Below are 19,998 nucleotides of genomic sequence, written 5' to 3' on the forward strand. Positions count from 1 at the left end.
GTACCAATTCAGTCTCAGAAATTGGTTTTGCCTGAGATATTATAGCAAGCTGTAAACATGCCCAGCTTGAGATAAAAATTAGCTTGGGTTACCGCAATGCACAATGCTTCCACTTAAAAAACAATTACCCCCCTCCTCCCAATAAAACCGATTGTATGGGTTCCACAGTGATTTCCAAGGAAACTTCATAATGTGTCAAGAAATCTTCATTTCCCAGTAGCCTTGTATAGCCATGTAGCACATGAGGCAAAGCATACTGGGAAAATTCCTCCTTGCTTCAGTGAAGCAGCCATTTAACTTGAAATGCTCAAACTAAATGAGCATTTTCTAGCCCAAATAGCTATTTAAAAAGCCCCTTATCTCTGTGGGACAGGTAATGTTCTTGCATTTCTCTCTGGTGGAACTAATCAAAACATAATCTTAATAAGCGAGCTATCTGTGCGTCTGCATGACAGACTGGGAGGCTCATGAAAGAACAAAAGGTTATACCTGGGTCCAAACGTGTGCCAAAGAGCCAAAGAACGATTCTGTACTTTCAATATTCATTGGAGCAAGAGAAGGAATGAGAAAGGCTTATGGGACAATTTAGAATGAAGCAACCTATGGGATGGGATGGGATATAGTAGAACAGAACAGAACAGAACAGAATTATTTATTGGCCCAGTGTGAATAGTTAACCTTGATGTTTAATAGAGGAATCTTAGCAAAAAGAAAGAGAGAAACTGGTCCCTTTCCTTTGCAGATAAAGATGCACCTTCATTTTTATTGTTTTCTTCTGTAAGACATTTTATTTGTTTTTCAGATCAATTCCAAGAGATGGAAATAGTCCCAGGGTCTCTGGTCTTCATACAGATCTTTGTATCTCTTGGCTCTGCAACCTATTCTAACATGTCCCCTTTTGGGCTAGACCTCCCTCTCTCTTCCATCCAGACATCCTATAAGCCCTGGGACTAGATGACCTCCAAAGTCCCTTCCAGCCCTTTTATATTCATTTGACTAGGCTAAGCAAAGACAAGGCACACAAAAGATATTTTCAAAATAGTCAAAGGCAAGGATCATGATTGTTTCATATAATTTAGATCACGGTTTTCTAAGTGTTGTTTTAATAAAACTCCTAACTGTGAATTTTGTTCTCTTGCTTTTTTTTTTACAGTGAAATAAATTATTCAGTGTTCAATAAAATATGGATTTGAATGCAAGGAACTAGTCCGATAAAACAGAACACAAGAAAATCAAAGTAGCATGTTAGAAAAATACTAAAATTGTGCCTTGAAGATTATGGGTAGAGAAAAAATTTAAATTGTAAAGAGAAATTTAATGTCACCTGATTATAAAGCTATCACAACAACCCGGTTTACTGTTGGGATGAAAAATAAGCAAAGGAGTATACTGTATGCAATGAACATGGAATAAATGAATAAACAGGATATACTGAATGAAAAGGAGAATGACTCCTGAGTTGTAAGTTTCACATTATCTCCCTTGTATGTTAGCTTGATAGGAAACATTTAAGATACAGGTAGACCTCAGGTTACGATGATAGTTGAGATCAGGATTGCCATTGCTAAGCAATGCATTGTAAAGTGCAATGCTACACGATTGTATTGCTTAGCAAGAGAATCCTAGCAGGCTTGGTTACCATCATAACACCCAGACATGGAGGTTGTTAAGCAGAAAGTAATAGGAGTCCCAGGTAAGGCGTGTAAGAGTGCCATGGGGAGGAGGGGAGGCAGCGGGAGGAGTCCTGTGGAGCCATTCAAGTGCATCAAGATCATGGGGTGGAGAACATGGTGCAAGTTTAGGAAAACCGGATTCCACATTCCCTGCCCCATTGACTTTGCCCTGAAGTTGTCCCAAGATTAGAAACATTGCAGAGATATAATATCTAACCTGCATTCATTCAGGTGACCACTGGGTGGCAGTAAAAAAAAGTGAAGCTATTCTTATCACTTTGCTGCCCCCTGCAGCTCAAATACGGTGGTTAAAGCAGAAACGTGGGGAGAGAAAGGGAGATTTTTACCACCTATCTTGTAATGAATGAGGAAGAGGCAATTGAGAATCTTAATTTTTACATTGTAGTCTGTGTAATAATTCTATTTTTAAAAATTCAGGACAAAGATAATGACCTCTGCAGACTCCGTACTAAAATTAATGATGGCACCTAAGCAAAAAGAGGCAGTTCATGAGAAAATGGTAAATTTGGAAAGGAGCCGAAGGTCAAGGAGTGCTACTGTTTCAGCCTACTACTTTGGTTTTTTTTTTTTTTTCATAATGCTATCTTATTAGTACTCCAAAACAAGGACATGCTTTTCTTTTCCTGTATTAATGAATCTTTTAATGGTATGTTTGAGCTGTAGCAGTGGGTGGGTTCCTACCAGTTCAGACCGGTTTGGCCGAACTGGTAGTAGTTTGGCGGCCTGGGTTGCTGGAACTGGCAGCGACCCAGACCTGCCACACACCCGAACCGGTTCTCCGGGCGGCGCTATCTTGTTTTTAGCTTCTGCGCATGCGCAGAACAGTTTTAATAGCATTCGCGTGCAGTGTGCACATGAGTGAACCAGCAGTAGTGCCTGCCGGATCCCACGCTTGAGATGTAGGATATCTCCAACATAACCAAGGAAGTAAATTTCCTCTTCTCATTTTTCAGAATTAAATATCACAGAAGTTAATAGATGAGCTAATGAAGAAAACCCCATTTTATTTATTCATGCATTCAATTGATATAACTATCCATCTCAAACAAATGATGATTCTGGATGACTAACAATAATTAAATAAAACAGGAAAAAGCCAACAAAAATAGATTATTGGCAGATCAGATTTTTAAAAAATCCATAACAAAATACTACAGATATTTCAGCAAAATTAATGCACTTTGCTCCCTGCTAACCCAGGTACAGAGCTACGCCTTCAGGGCCATGCAGAAACCAACAGGGTCAGGACTAATCTGACCTCCAGGGATTGTCCCAAATGCTATTTTATTTCCTGTAATTAACAGTATATTTATTTGTTTAGTAAAAATAATTATAAGCCTTGCTTAATGCTGGGACATCAAAGTGATGCAAAAGAGGAATGAATACTAAGATATATTAGAATATAATGCAACAAAATCATGGCTATTATTATCAAAATTAACCTTTCATGTTTTATTATTTTTTAAAACAATGGAGTTCAGCTAATTCCTAACCAACCACTAAGAAAGCAGCAGGATAAAAGTCTAGAAAAATGACAGGACAGGGAACACTAATGCTGGAGGGATAACTAGGGCAGGAATTAATACTGTCTTTTTCCAGATGCTGTCTCGAATTCAGAATTGCCCTTTCTTCTGGGAACTACTGCATAACAATGAAGTCCGTTTTGTTTAAATTGCTGTTACAATCTTGTACAAAAACAAAATCCATGTGGAAATGTTATTGGATGTTAATTAGTGTGATTTGGTGCCTATGAATCAAGAACTAATTCCATTTATCTCTCTTTTTCTTTCTGGCTTGTTTGTTGCTGCCTTCCTGTTGCCGGGGGCCTTACGCAGTGGCAGACCATTTCTCTGACCGTCATCGAAAAAGTCCAGATAGCAGCAGCCATCTTGGGTTCCCTTTTCCTTATCGCCAGTATCTCGTGGCTTATCTGGTCAACTTTCAGTCCGTCCGCTAAGTGGCAGCGCCAAGACCTGCTCTTCCAGATCTGTTATGGGATGTATGGCTTCATGGATATTGTCTGTATAGGTGGGTCAATGAATCTTTCAAAGTATGGGAAGTAGCCAATGGAATATTTGACTCTAAAAGGACCTTGGGGAGAACAGTTGCTATGTATCCTCTTGACAAGGTATAAAAGAGAAAGTAGAAACTAAGGTGGTTTTCTTAGAGCTAACTAAAGCATGTAGATTAAAGTAGACTAACCAACCCCATTGCTACTGGTAGCCCTTCTTGTCAACCATTGTAAGCAGTGGTGGGTTTCAAAATTTTTTAGAACCTGTTCTGTAGGTGTGGCCTGCTTTGTGGGAGTGGCTTGGCAGTCATGTGACTGGGTGGGCGTGGCCAACTTATAAAATGTGGTGAAACTCACTTAACAACGCTCTTGCTTAGCAACCAAAATGTTGTCTCAGAAACTGGCATTTGAAGCAAGCAAGTCTTAAAGCTGTCAAGTTACAAGACCCTTGCACCCCTAACCCTTTAGGAAAAAAACAACAACCCAGGGGTGTTCAAACTTGACAGCTTTAAGACTTGTGGACTTCAACTCCCAGAATTCCTCCTCCAGTCATGTTGGCTCAGGAACTCTGGCATTGAAGCACGCAAGTCTTAAAGCTGTCAAGTTACAAGACCCTTGCACTCCTAACCCTTTAGAAAAAAACAACAACCCAGGGGTGTTCAAACTTGACAGCTTTAAGACTTGTGGACTTCAACTCCCAGAATTCCTCCTCTCTCTCTTCATCTTGATGATGTGCGGACAGGCAGGGGGAGGGAGCTGGAACCGGTTCTAAACGGCACTGTAGATTTGTGGAACCTCTTCTAAAGAAGAGGTTAGAACTGACAGGAACCCACCCCTGGTTGTAAGCCATCTAAAACTCTTCCCCAGTATGAGATTAATCCTAAATGTATTAATTCAGAATCAAATTGGATAATCCCTAGTGGTTGGAATAGCCTATAGATTCTCTCTCAAATTCCATAAAATAAGATATGAAATACCCTGTTTCCCCCAAAATAAGACCTCCCCAGATAATAAGCCCAATAAGCATGGACTAAAATACCCCCCCCCAAAATAAGTCCTCCCCAAAATTATAGCAACACAGCAGCAGCCACTTGCCGCCTCCTGCACCTTAAAAATAATAAGACCTCCCCCAAAATAAGGCCAAGTGCTTATTTCGGGGGTCAAAAGAAAATAAGACCCTGTCTTATTTTCGGGGAAATACGTTAGTTAATATTCAAAGCTGTGGTTATTCTCATTTATACTCCTATCTTTATATATAGAAAAGCTTAAATATGTTTGCTTCATTTGGGGAGAATGTAGTTTTTAATTTCTGTTGTTTTAGATATCAGAATGTTTATAAAAATCAGAATGGGTCCAATAATATTTGATGCTGGAAGTCAAAATTCTGTTCTATTCTGCAGTGCTGGTTAAGGAGAGCTTTAATTTTATTCCTTCAGCATCTTACAAGTGGAAGTTCTGCTATTGTCCTGGATGGCATAACTGAAGTCCAGTCTATTCTGATTCTTAAGATTATTGTACCTCCTCTGTGCAGGAATACTCCTCTCTCTGCTGAGGACATAGTTTACTGCAAAAGAGAAGTTTAACTCTATGGCTGGGTTCAATGGGTTTGTTAACCTTTCTTTTTTACATACAATGGTTAATGCCATTTGAATTGAATGACTGGGTTCACACATTACAAGTAGGTCTTGACTTATAAACATAATCAAACCCAGAATTATGGTCATAAATTGTGGTGGTCATTAAGCAGATCATCATGTGACCGCTCTTGATTTTATTATCTTTTTTGCGACAGTCATGAAGCCAATGCCAGGGTCATTACATGAGTTGGTTTTTCTCAGTGTGTGTTTTTTGTTGGAAAAACAGAAGTAAACTAGCCAAAAATTATGTGATGCTGTAATCAGCTAAACTGGTTGCCAAGTGCCCAAATGCAATCATGTAATTTTTGGGGGAGGTGTGTCCCTCAAAACTTAGAAAAAGTGTCTTAGGTAACTCTGGAAAGGTCCATTGTAACTTTGAATGGTTGCTAAGCAACCGGTCATTAAGTGAGGATTACTATATACCATGGTGAACAGAAACAAAGCACATTTAAGTTAGTATAATTGCATGTATCTAACCATTTTGTTGCAAACTAGTATCTAACAACCATCTTTCTTTTTGGGAGCCTGGGTGCCATGGAATTACATGGTACTGGCAGTAGCAATAGCACTTAAACTTAAGTACTGTTCCATAATCCCTGGGCAGTTTGCAATGTCAGCATATTGCCCCCAACAAGGTCACACCTAGAATATTGCATCCAGTTTTGGTCACCACATTACAAAAAAGATGTTGAGACTCTAGAAAAAGTGCAAAGAAGGGCAACTAAGGTGATCAAAGGCCTGGAGACTAAAACGTATGAAGAATGGTTGCAGAATTTGAGTTTGGCTGGTCTAGAGAAAAGAAGTACTAGGAGTGATATGATAGCAGTATTCCAGTATTTGAGAGGTTAACACAAAGAGGAGTGGGTCAACTTATTTACCAAAGCACCAGAGGGCAGGACAAGAAACAATGGGTGGAAACTAATCAAGGGGAGAAGCAATCTGGAACTAAGGAGAAACTTCCTAATAGTGAGAACAATTAACCAGTGGAACAGCTTGCTGTCAAAAGTTGTAGATGCTGCAACACTGGAGGTTTTTATAAGAAGAGTCTGGATAGTCACTTCTCTGAAATTTTATAGGATCTTCTGCTTGAGCAAGGGATTGGACTAAAAGGCCTGCAAGATTCCTTCCACCTCTATTCTGATTGATTGAATTCTCATTTTACTGACCTGGAAAGGATGGCAGGCTGAGTCAACTTTGAGCCCTGTCAGGATCGAACTCCAGGCTGTGGATAGAGTCAGCCTACAATACTGCATTCTAACCACTGCGCTATAGTGGCTCTCCATTAAGAAAGCTACAGCAAAAGGCAGGGCCAACTAACACTTTGGGCAAACACAGAATCCCAAGAGACAACACATAAGATGGTATTACCTCCTATTAACATGTATAAAAGCTGATTCAGCAAACAGTTGAGTCTTCTTGCAATGTTGGCAAATGTTTTTCATGGAGGTGAGATTAATTTTGAAGGGTATCAGGCAGGCTGCACAGCCTGCACTTTTCTCCTCCATCTGCTGTCCACCACAGATTGTTTGAGGCGATGCACCCATTAGGCAGCATGGCAGCCTCATGGAGGAGGAGGAGGAGGAGGAGGAGGAGGAGGAGGAGGAGGAGGAGGAGGAGGAGGAGGAGGAGGAGGAGGAGGAGGAGGAGGAGGAGGAGGAGGAGGAGGAGCTCTTTCCAGTGGTTCTCAGGGAATGGAAAGAGGCAAAACTGTAGTGTTTATGTGTTTGATTGCTGATAGGAACACAGAGGAAGTAAGTGGGTAGCTAGTGGCTGTCAGGAAGTTACATGATTAACATAACTTTGATAAAGAAGGAAAAGCTGGAAGCAGCTGGTTAGCTCATCTGTCAGCAGGAAGTAAACATTCCCCTTTCATCCATGAGTTGTATGCCATAGGAGCAAACTAATCCCGCACTTAATTGGAGGGGGGGCAGAAAATAGGTATGTTTTGATTGCATTAAAGAATTGGGTGTGATTTCTTAATTTCCGCTTCATTTGATTGCAACCTTTATGTGTTTTCTGAAGAGCATTAAAAATTGGATCATGCATTAAAGTTGTTTTTGGCACAGAGATGCAGCGTAAAGTCGTTTACTGATTTTTTAAAAATATATATATCACAAACTGCTGATAGATAAGGCGGTATTTTAAGAAAAAAAAATTGCATCCCGAGATTCTGTTCCATTTATAGTTGCCAGAAAAGGAATCCTGCTAGCAAGATATTTTAATTCGAAGTCATAGTTCATTGCTTCTGCTTTTAATTCCAGGTAGTATAAAATATGTGCGGCTGTTTCCCAAAGGCCAAAGAATTTTAGAAATGTGAGGTATCAAGGCTAAGTGCTTAGCAGGCTTGCATGCAAAATAATTAATAGCAGTATTAGAAAACTGGGAAAGTGTGCTACTGTCATATTGCCAAGATCTGGGACATGCATTTCTGAATATTTTGTTGTTTTTTTTTAATCTGAATGGCTTATATACAAAAAGGAGAAGAATTTGTGGGGAGGGGAGGTAGAAAGTCTCATTTGGTCAGCAGGACTGTTGCTTCATGCCAGGGTTAGGAAGCCCTAGGACAGTGATTTTTGTTCTCGTGTGCCAAAAGCACTCGTGCCCACACCCATAATGCAATGTGCGTGTGACACACACACCCCCGCGCCCCACCTCCCGCACATGCATACATGACACCCCACGCTCTCCCCGCCCCCTGTGCCTGTGCACACGACCCCCCTGCGCCCCTGAAGCCTCCTGGAACCAAAAACGGTGCGGGGGTACTGCCCCCGTATTCCACTCCCCCACGCATGCATGCACGCACAGATCTCCCGTATGCTTGACAGAGATCTGAAAATCAGCTGGACGGCGGGAGGCGCGCATGCATGCGCAGTGGAGCTGAGCTGGGGCAATGGCTCGTGTTCGCAAGCTCTGCGTGCCGCCTGTAGCATGCGTGCCATAGGTTCGCCATCACGGACTTAGGGAATTATTATGATTCTGCCTGGGCATATATAACAGGTAACCTACCTTCTTAGAATAGTCTCAAGACATCCAAGAGGTGAGATACAGGAGCTAGAAGGCTCAGCAGTGACCTCAGGGTGGAGATGGGGGTCAAAAGCAACATTGCACTACTGCAACCCAAGACCTAGTCCTTTGTGTAGTGATTTTGCACACATGTGAAAAAATGGCAAGCATGAATCACAACACTCCTTTCATGATATTTACAAAAGCAGGCATAACTGCAGACTCCCATGTACAGCCTGTTACAGCTAGAAAACTCTTTGCTGCTCACGTGCCTGCATCAGGTACCTGGGGTTATCCTGAGAGCCCTGTATGAAAGGGGGTTCCCATGTGACAAGCTAACCTTTCTGTGTAGCAATTGGGTCCTGTCGCTCAAAGTAGAAAATTATGGAAGTGAGTGATTGCCTTGTTGCCTTAGTAATGGAAATAAATGTCTATTCTCTCCATCCACAAGCAGTAACAGATTGGAAAGGAAATGCCTGTAAATACATTTGGAGCAAATAGTGCATGAAATAGGGAGGTGTTTTTCCCCTTTCTAAAATGCATCATCTTAAATCACAAAATGCTCAGTGGAAAATGGTGGCACATCATGGTTCCTCACTTCAGGTGAGGACCTTTTGTGAAAGAACATTGCTGGATGAGAGCTTACACACCGGCTCACTCAATTTGTGACACGCCTAAGAGGAGATTGTATGGCAAGGAAGTTAAGCGCAGGCATCTTTTTGGAAGAAGAAGATATATTGGAATGCAGTTGGTGAAGTTGTCACAAGGTCCTTACCGGGGGTGCTTCTCACAGGCATGAACTGTAGAGGGCAAAGATCCTTCTCAGTGTAGCCAATTTGTCCCTAATGAGCAAAGCTGGGAAATAGATCTTCCTCTCTACAAATCATTCCCATCACAGATATCCTCAGGCAAGTGCTTCTGACAATTGTACCACTATATTCCATTTTTAGAGCCTATCCATATTTACCATTTAAGTTGTTGTTCTCTAGGCTCTTACTGAAATAACAGAAATAACAAAATAACAGAGTTGGAAAGGACCTTGGAGGTCTTCTAGTCCAATCCCCTGCTCAAACAGGAGACTCTGTACTATTCTGGACAAATGGCTACCCAGTCTCTTCTTGAAAACCTACAGTGACAGAGCACCTACAGCTTCTGGAGGCAAGCTGTTCCACTGATTAATTGTTCTGTCAGGAAATTTCACCTTCATTCTAAGTTAGTTCTCTCAATCTTCATACGGACATTTGACCCAGGCCCCTTCCAGACAGGCTGGGAGGAATATCTAGAAAGATCCTTCCACGAGGCTCTCCTCTTTCTGACTATTAGATGGTGCTTTTCGTTTCTCTACCACAGTCCTGACAAGGGTCTCTGCTGAACTCCAAGCCGTTTAAGAAATTCCAGTCTGTTCTGAAATATTTTGGTGGCACATTGCAAGATATTCAGCCTGTGAGCAGCCACACCTCCCATTTTGACTGGTAGCTTCTGTTGTGCTCTCTACCTTTCTCTACTTGAAAGCAATGGTCAGTTGCGCCCCTCCTTACGGACAGATATTGCTGGACACAAATATAAGATGTATCTATTTGATATGTATACCATATAACATGTATGTGAAGTTAAATTGAATGTATGTAGACCAAGAATCAAAATTTATAAACTGTAGCCAGGGGTAACAAACAGTGACACAAATAATACTTTCTTACTGTTCTGTTCAGCGATGGGATTCATTTACCTTTCCTATCGGTTCTCAAATGTGAACATGCACACACACTTTGCTCGCATGCACCATGTCTGCCCATACACACTGCCTTCTACACATGCGCAGTACCCGCACATTACGCTGGGGGGGGGGCAGAGCCTCCCGCAGCCGCCGCTATCAGTGCTCCCGAACCGGAGAGAATTAGCTGAATACCCCCTCTGGTTCTGTTCCTTTGTCATGTTTTTAGACCTTCCCTCTCCTTATGAGGAATGCTCAAATAGCAGGATAGCTATAATTTTTGCTTTGCTAGTAGAAGGGGGCTGATTCAAAACCTGACAGAATTATTCTTAATGCCTTTTTTCCCCCTTAGCTTCCTTCTTTCCCCTGTGTTTTCTTTATTAAGAAAAAAGATGTACTGGTGCATTGATTCACTATGTTTCCAGTCATCTGAAGCGGAAGGATTTCACCTACAGCTCCCAAATAGTCCCAGGAATCTGGTCTTCTTTCTACAGCAAAGCAGTCCGTGGATTATTGGTCTTATATGAGATGCTTCCAGAAACTGAAGCATGCTGTCCCAAGGGGGAAGGAGCACTCAAGGTGACATAACTCAGCAAAGCATAAGGTGTTTGAGAGTTGGACCATAAATTAACCCTGTAGCTGGGTTGACAAGATAATATAAGACAGAAGTTTTCTGCCCTCGGAAACAATTCTCTGCCTCTGGCAATGAAGCAATTAGACGGACCTGAATCAGAATAGAACTAAGTTGTCAGGTTGAGCAAATGAGGAGAACCTCCTTGACAACTTACTTAGTTTAGACAACTTACTGCATCCAGTTTAGGTCACCACAATGTAAAAACAAAAGGTGTTGATATTTTGGAAAGAGAGCAAAAAAGGGCAACAAAGATGATTAGGAGATTGGAGACTAAAACATGAAGGACAGTTGCAGGAATCGTGTATGTCTAATCTAGTGAAAAGAAAGACTACGGGAGACATGATAGCAGTGTTTCAATATTTGGGCAGCTGCTACAAGGAAGAGGGGGGGTCAACCTATTTTCCAAAGCACAAGAAGGCAAGACAAGAAACAATGGATAGAAACTAAACAAGGAGAGAAGCAATTTAGAAGTAAGGAGAATTTTACTGATAGTTAGAACAGTTAACCAGTGGAATGGCTTGCCTTCAGAACAGAGGTGGGTTCCTACTGGTTCGCACTGATTCGGGTGAACCGCAATTTGGTCTGGGTCGCAGAATCGGCAGCGACCCAGGCTGACCATGCCCCCGAATCAGTTCCCTGGTTCTCTGCTGCCGTTGCTGCCATGATTTTTTTTTTAGCTTTTCTTGGTCTTAGCGCATGTGCAAACAATTCACAGTGAACTATGCGTGGCCGAGCAATGTGCAGCTGGCGCGTGCTCAAGCAAAGCATACGCGAAGCAAACCGGTACCAACGCCAGTAGGAACCCACCCCTGCTTCAGAAGTTGTGGGTGCTCCATCACCGGAGGCTTTTAAGAAGATATTGGACAACTATTTATCTGAAATGATATAGAGTCTTCTGCTCAAGCAGGGGGTTGGACTAGAAGACCTCCAAGGTCCCTGTTATTCTATGCTACTCTATGTGTTTCTATGTTATTCCTTTCCTCATATAGACACATGAAATCAGAGGAGACTTGAGATTTCTAATGATGAGCTCCCCATGGGTATCAATTTTGGAGAATACTATCCTCAAGTCTTGGTTGTTGTTATTGTTTAATTGTTGCAGATCGTTTTAATTAAAAATGAAGGTGGCGTGCTGGCAAGAAAAAGAGTTATTTTTTATAACCGTTTTTAAAAAATTATCTTTATTTCCATCATTGCCTTTGGATTGAATCTCAGCCTTATAAGCATTCATGGAAAATAAGAAATGCATTGTAAACTTTGGATAGTGCGATGGGCAGCATATATATTTAATAAAATAAATAAACAAACAAACAAACAAATAAATAAATAAATAAATAAATAAATAAATAAATAAATAAATAAATAAATAAGAGGAAAATAAGAATGAGGAGTGATAGCAGCCCATGGCTTTCAAATGTACCCCTCTTTCCAGGGGGAAAAAAGGGAGACATGCTTGAACTGGTGTCCTGTGGATCAGTGTTGTTTGACTGATTCACCACATCTACATTTTGTAAATGGGCAGTAAATCTCCTAGGGCAGTAATTTCTTTGCCTGCTTATAACATTCTCTCCAATTATAAAATGTGTTTTTCAACCCATCCACCACCACCATATTTGGGAAAGCTATAAGGGACATAACCCATCTCATACCAGATCAGATTGTTTGTCATGCCTGCCCAGAATACTCTGATTAGCAACAACTAAATATCATTTCAGTCACCTTTCGCAAGCGCCCATCATTTGCATTTCTGTATCTTTTCATGTGTGATATGTATACACCTACAAAATACACATTCTTTGAGTCAGAAGATTACCTATTTATAAAAACATTTTTACCGAATCTGGCAGTTGGGAAAACAACATAAATCAGCTTTCTCTCTCCCTGCAAGTTGGCAGTTTTTGTAAGTGCCATAATTATCTAAGGGAAAAGCAACCTGGGGGTTAGCAGAGCCGACCAAAGACACCGTGCAAAGAATACTATTTCTATTCCCTATAAAAGTCCCTTTTTACGGCCCTGTAATCCTTAATTCGGGGTAGAATCAGGACAACTGGATGGAGCTGAGCATTTTCCTATTTCCTATAAAAGGGCCAATAATAATCTGGCCACTGAAGCACACCTCAGCACCAGGAGCGCCTCAGGAGGGTGAGGATGAAAAAGTTAACATAGAGGCCAAAACTGCAGAATCAAATTTTTTTCAACATTTGTGGACCATGTTACACATCCCCTCCCCCCCCTGAGATTCCACTGTGCTGCGGGGGTGAAATTCAGCAGGTTCTGGAGAACCGGTAGTGGAAATTTTGGGTAGTTTGGGTAACGGGCAAATACCACTTCTGGCTGGTCCCAAAGTGGGGTGGGAATGGGGATTTTGCACTTTTCTTCCCTGCCACACCCACCAAGCCACGCCCACAGAACCAGTAGTAAAAATATTTGAATTTCACCACTGCTGTGCTGTGACTTCTTTGTCTCCCTCTGCCGAGATCCTTTTTCACCGCTGAGAAGGAGAAAATGGTGTTCTATGATTAGGTTACAAGTAGTCTTTGACTTATGATCACAATTAAGCCTGACATGTCTGTTGCTAAACAAGAGAATTGTTCACTGAGTTTTGCCCCAGTTTACAATCCTTTTTTTGCCACAGTTGTTAAGTGAATCACTGCAATTAAGGGAATCTTGCAGTTGTTAAGTGAATCTGGCTTCCCCCGTTGACTTTGCATGTCGGAAGATGACTGGGAAGGTTATAAATGGTGAACCCATGATCCTGGGACAGTGCAACTGTCATAAATACATTCCAGTATAAAGCTTTAGTAAGACCACACCTAGAGTACTGCAGTCAGTTTTGGTCACCACACTATAAAAAAGATGTGGAGACTCTAGAAAAAGTGCAGAGAAGAGCAACCAGGATGATTAGGGGACTGGAGGCTAAAGCATGAAGAACGATTACAGGAACTGGGCATGGTGAAGAGAAGGACCACGGGAGACATGATAGCAGCATTCTAATATTTGAGGGACTGGCACAGAGAGGAAGGGGTCAAGCTATTTTCCAAGGCACCTGAAGGCCAGACCAAGGAATAATGGATGGAAACTGATCAAGGAGAGATTCAACCTAGAAATAAGGAGAACTTTTTTGACAGTGAGAACAATCAACCAATGGAACAGCTTGCCTTCATCACTGGAAGTTTTCAGGAAGACCCTGGACTGCCATCTATCAGAAATGGCGTAGGGTCTCCTGCTTGGGCAGGGGATTGGACTAGATGACCTACAAGGTCCCTTCCAACTCTGTTATTCCGTTATTCAGTTGTCAAGCCCCCAAATTTTGATCGAGTGGTCATGGGGATGCTGCAACAGTCACCAGAAAAACAGTCGTAAGTTGTTTTTTTTCAGTGCCATTGTAACTTTGACGGTCACTAAACAAATGATTGTAAAACGAGGACTACCTGAACTTCAGGATAGAGCTGTCTATGTTGGCGCTCTAGGCCTCCCCCTATTGTTTGGCTCATCTTCTGATTTTGTTAGGAAGTTTGAAAAATGACCCTTGCTTATTTTTTTTTCTTTGAGGCTTTGAGCTTCACACTTATGATTTTCAGCCCCAGGCATTTCTTCTTCTTTTTTTCTTAAGACATTTTCTCCCTACTTGCACAGTAAGTAATTTTAATTACACCAGCATCCATTGCTTTCATATGGCAACAATTCTGCAAAATTACATTTTACCCTTCACGTGGGTGTGCTGACTCACAGACTGTGTACCCTTACTGGTTTTGGGAAGACTTTTCAATTTTGTCACCTCTTGAGATTTGGCACTCTTATACTGGTGCCTCCTTGGCCTAAGACTAGATCCAGCCCTGCTTCAGGGAACGCAGAACAACTCTACCCTAGGGATGTGCAAGTTTAGGGAGGAGAAAAAAGCTTTGGATTTGTGTAAACTGGGCACAGGATCTCTGCACATTATTAAAGTAACCTTTTTTCAGACTTCTGCTTTAAGAAATTGTCTTAAAATGAATGCAACTCTTAAAGCAGCCATATCTTTGCATGGAAGCTTGGGAAAAGGCAGGCTTCCTGAGAGGTACTGACTCAAAGACCCAAAGCACTTCTGAAAAAATTTCAAATTATGCACAGCCCACCCTTTTCTCAAAGAGAGGTTCTTGGTCAACCAGGCTCAGGAGGAAGAATTGTAAAGCTGCACTGCCTGAGTTCTATCAAATAGAAGGACCAATCCAGAACAATAATAGCAATATCACTTAGACTTATATACTGCTTCACAGTGCTTTACAGCCCTCTCTAAGCGGTTTACAGAATCAGCCTATTGGCCCCAACAATCTGGGTCCTCATTTTACCCACCTCAGAAGGACGGAAGGCTGAGTCAACCTTGAGCCTGGTGAGATTCGATCTGCCAAACTACAGGCAGCAGGTGATGAGCAGAAGTAGCCTGCATTACTGCACTGCACTGCACTGCACCACTGTACCACCGTATAATGTACGTCACATGTACAATGTTTTTGTACATGTGAAAAAGGATCCAGATTCAGTTGTTACCTTCTCCAAATTAGCCTTGGATAGAGTCCCACCTAGAAAGCCACTGTCATTCATGGAACTATTCGGACAAATGATCCGTCTTGGAATAACGAATAACCTGTCTCAAGATAGGAATCATAGGCAAAGCATGATCTGAGGGCTGTTGACTGCTGAGTGAAACCAGAGTCATGCAATAAATCCCAAAGACATTACTGTCTGACCACAGGGAATAGAAGAAGAGATCAATAGCCAATTAAAACTGATATGTGGCATTTGATCATTTGTGGCTTGATGTGAAGGGTAATTAATGGAATTGCTGCCTTTTTGACATTTGTAACTCAGGTCCTGGATCAAGATTAATGGTGGTGCTATTGTAACTGTGCATTGTTTAAAAAGTCCAGAACTGTGATAAAACTTTAGTGTAGACCCCTTCTAACTTTTGTATGTTATATGTGTAAAATGGTTTGAGAAATAAGATAATAAAATACTCATGGACATTAGTTTAAAAAAAAACAATACAGAGAAACGTCTTCAAATGATTGTGAGAGGGATCTTGGAGTCCTAGTAGACAACCATTTAAATATGAGCCAGCAGTGTGCAGCAGCTGCCAAAAAAGCCAATACAGTTCTAGGCTACATAAACAGAGGGATAGAATCAAGCTCACGTGAAGTATTAATGCCACTTTATAATGCCAGACTTGGAATGCTGCATCCAGTTTTGGTCACCACAATGTAGAAAAGATGTGGAGACTCTAGAAAGAGTGCAGAGAAGAACAACAAAGATATTTAGGGGACTGGAGACTAAAACATATGAAGAATGGTTTCAGGAACTGGGTATGTCTAGTTTAATGAAAAGAAGGACTAGGGGAGACATGATAGCAGTGTTCCAATATCTCAGGGGTTGCCACAAAGAAGAGGGAGTCAAACTATCCTCCAAGGCACCTGAGGGTAGAACAAGAAGCAATGGATGGAAACTAATCAAGGAGAGAAGCAACTTAGAACTGAGGAGAAATTTCCTGACAGTTAGAACAATTAATCAGTGGAACAGCTTGCCCTCAGAAGTTGTGATTGCCTGAACACTGGAAATCCTTAAGAAGATGTTGGATAGCCATTTGTCTGGAACGGTATAGGGTTTCCTGCTTAGGCAGGGGGTTGGACTAGAAGACCTCCAAGGTCCCTTCCAACTCTGCTATTGTCTTGTATTGTATAGATACAAGATCTGAATTCCTTTTTATTAAAATAAACTCCAACCATGCCATTCAATTCAAGGTAGTGGTGGGATTCAAATAATTTAACAACTGGTTCTCTGCCCTAATGACCAGCTGGGTAGGCATGGCTTGGTGGTCATGTGACTGTGTGGGCGTGGCCAACTCAATGTCACTCAGGGGGATGGGCGCTTCGCCTTAGCTGTTACAATGCAATAATGGTTAACCGGAGAGGCAGTTTCTGTAAGCAGGGCAATAAAGATTAGGCTAGAAACAACACCAGAATGTTTCTTTCCTGCCTTCGTTACAGGATTAGCCCTATAAAGTGGGAAAAAACAAAAGGAGATTTCTTCCAACAACTGGTTCTCCGAACTGCTTAGAAAGTTAACAACCGGTTCTCCCAAATAGGTGCGAACTGGCTGAATCCCACCACTGATTCAAGCATATGCTGAAATAAAGTGCCCCATTTTTAATTAGGTAGAAAAAAATCCACATCCAAAGTTCAAGGATTACCCTTGAAATTAATCCAAATTCAATTTTTGTGGGTTGTTTTTTAAAATGACATTGTGATGTGGATGTATGATAGAATCTTAGTGTGTAACTTTGCATGTTACAATACAATACAATACAATAGTAGAGTTGGAAGGGACCTTGGAGGTCTTCTAGTCCAACCCCCTGCCTAGGCAGGAAACCCTATACCGTTTCAGACAAATAGCTATCCAACATCTTCTTAAAGACTTCCAGTGTTGGGGCATTCACAACTTCTGGAGGCAAGCTGTTCCACTGATTAATTGTTCTAACTGTCAGGAAATTTCTCCTCAGTTCTAAGTTGCTTTGTTAGAGCTACCAAACTGGTTATTATTCCACAGTCCATTTTTTTCTTATTACCTTTTCTTCTACTCAATATTCTTAAGGTTTGTTTCTATTCTGATATTTTAGTTTTTTCTCTTCTATTGTATATATTTAGGAAGAAAAAGAAAATTATAGAGAAGTATAATGAATAACATTGGCATAAACCAGATTAGCTATACATTTGGTTTTTTTACCCTGTTAACTGAAAATAGAACACGGCTGCTTCAAAGGGGAAGAGCATGTTTGGTATCAATTCATTATTGCCTCTTCTGAAACTCTGTTAATGCCCCCTTACTCATTGATAACCTAGAGAAGATTCTAGTATAATCATACATAGAAATGGCAGCACATTCCTAGGGTACCTGTGTGTTTGTGAGAATTGATAAAATGTTCTTAGTATTATTTTACCACTGTACAGCGGTACATACAGTATGTCAGCTCACAGAGTATTCATACAAAGATATAGACAATCCCCAATTTATTTTTATTTGCAATCTTGCGGATTAGTAGATCTGAAAGAAAATGGAGAAATTAGTAAAGGAATAGAATGCTACTGTGTTTTTTTAAAAAAATAAGTAGTTAAGTTCCTGAATTAGTTTTATATTATTTTTCTATTGGCTCCCAAATTTAGAAGAATTCAGGGAGGGGTGGAAGGAATTGACCATACATTTTGTAACAGAGGAATATTAGGAATCATATTATAATGTCTTTGAGCCAAATTTGGTCTTCGCCCAAAATAAGAACGCATCCACTGCTTAAATGAAAAGTACCTAGTTATGTACTTCAGGGTTATGTGAAATACCAACCAAAGTTAAAAACTTCACCACATAATTTCCCAAATTTGATCATATTATTGCTTAGTCAAAATGTAACTTCCTGCATTTCCACAGTGACGTATTTATCTATTTTCTCAATTCACTGTCAGCCAAGAATGAGTAAATTCTCTAAGAAATGTTCCTCTAGCTTAATATTACGAAGAAGCCTTCCATTTTAAGAAACGATCAGTCTGACAAACATAGAAATGGTTCCAAGAAAATAAAAGGAGATGGGCTGAATCATCTAATCCAGCATCCTATTTTTCACTGCAAAAGGTCTTTCTGTGAAATTCATGAGCTAGAGAAAGATGCGAAGGCAATAGCCTTCCCCTGGAGGTTGCACTTAGTCATAATGATCAGTGAGCATTGATAGAGTCATCCTGTATAGATCGGAGCCCCTAAGCAATTGGTGATCAACACACTCCATGGCAGAGAACTCCGTAACTGATACGTAAACAGCACGATAAAGGACTCTTCGTAATGTGTATTGAATGCATTGCCTGTGGTATCTGTCAATTGAACGAGTAAAACGAAGTGCTCGCAAGAACTAAGGTTGGCCTACATTGGCTAAGGATAGGTTAGGGCAATCTGACTTTAAATAAATCAATTTTACTGTTAAAAAGATTCATTAAAAAAAGTCCTGCTTTCCTGAAGTCCAGCTAAGTATCAGCATCGGTATCATCCAACGCAAAAGCTTCCATAGCTTTTAGGCACAACTGGCATTCGGGTTGGTGACCTTCCTGTCAGTATATAAACTATCAACTCAACATTCCCACCTGTTCAGAATTTCTCTCATGGTGAGTTGTGTTGGGTGACGCTTTGCATTTGACATTTGAATTATGATACAAGCATGAATTCCATTGTAGAGTTTCTCAATTTGCATTTTCAGCTAACAGAACACTGTCATCAGCATGAGTTGAGTTATTGATTAATCCTCCTCAAATTTTAAAACCATGCTCATCTTGTTCCAATTTGGCATATTGATTGATTATTTATTGATTAGGTACTATCAACTCCTTTTTACCATGTAGATAAGTTTTCCTCCATGCAATCTATCCTTAGCCAGTTTTATCTTGAAAACTCCTCCTTCTTCTTCTACTCCTTCTCCTCCTCCTCTTCCTCCTCCTCCTCCTCCTCATGATCTGTACCACAATGGTCTCTGACTGTGACATCTTTCTCGTTGACATCTTTGTTGTTGTAGTTGAGCTTTCCTACATCTTTTTATCCATAATATAATTAGTTTGACCTCTGGATACTTCATCAGTGTCTATATGTAGGCTTTTTTGAGTTGATGGAAAGCTATGTTATCACTGAGGAGATCCTTGGATGGCAGAAACTAATAAGTCATTCTCTTGCTTCTGTTTTTTAGATGGCCCAGTCCAACTACATTTTCCTCTTTACTATTTCCTACTTTAACAAACCCACTAGGTGTAGTGATTAAGGTTCAGGCTAAAAACCAAGCGGCTGTGAGTTCTAGTCTTGCCTTAGACACAAAGCCATCTGGGAAACCTTGGGCCAATCACTCTTTCTCAGATCAGGGCAAACTACTTCTGAAATCTTGCCAAGAAAACTGCAGGGACTGGTTCCCGGCAGCTCCCAGGAGACAAAACTGTCTTAAACGGACCAAAAGTAATTCCTACTTTAGCATTCTAGTTTTCAGTCATAAGCAGCCTATCTTCCTTGCCCGTTCTATCAATTTCAGTTTGAACATCTTATAAAACTCATCAACCAACTCTTCTCCTGCATTAGTGATTGGAACATTAACTTGAACAACTATCATTTTAAAAGGTTGTCCACAAAGTTTACTGGACAGCATTGTACCCAAGTACTATATTTGCCATATCTTTCCTGATTATGAAAGTAATGCCATTTCTTCTTTATTTTTCACATCCTGACTAATAAACCCTGTGATCTTCCAACAGAAACTGCAA

At 40.8% G+C, this 19,998-nt stretch overlaps 1 protein-coding gene across 2 annotated transcripts in view; it reads left to right on the forward strand.

The window, feature by feature from the left end:
- Positions 1-19,998, forward strand: part of MARCHF4 (membrane associated ring-CH-type finger 4) — a 141,878-nt gene that overhangs the window by 114,214 nt on the left and 7,666 nt on the right. For both annotated transcript variants that reach the window (XM_081938162.1, XM_081938163.1), the window contains exon 3: positions 3,530-3,722. In XM_081938162.1, coding sequence (XP_081794288.1) covers positions 3,530-3,722 — 193 coding nt within the window. The remainder of the gene's footprint in view (positions 1-3,529; positions 3,723-19,998) is intronic.

This window comes from Natrix helvetica (genome assembly GCF_964273705.1).
Source record: "Natrix helvetica genome assembly, chromosome: 1".
Classification (NCBI taxonomy): Eukaryota; Metazoa; Chordata; class Lepidosauria; order Squamata; family Natricidae; genus Natrix; species Natrix helvetica.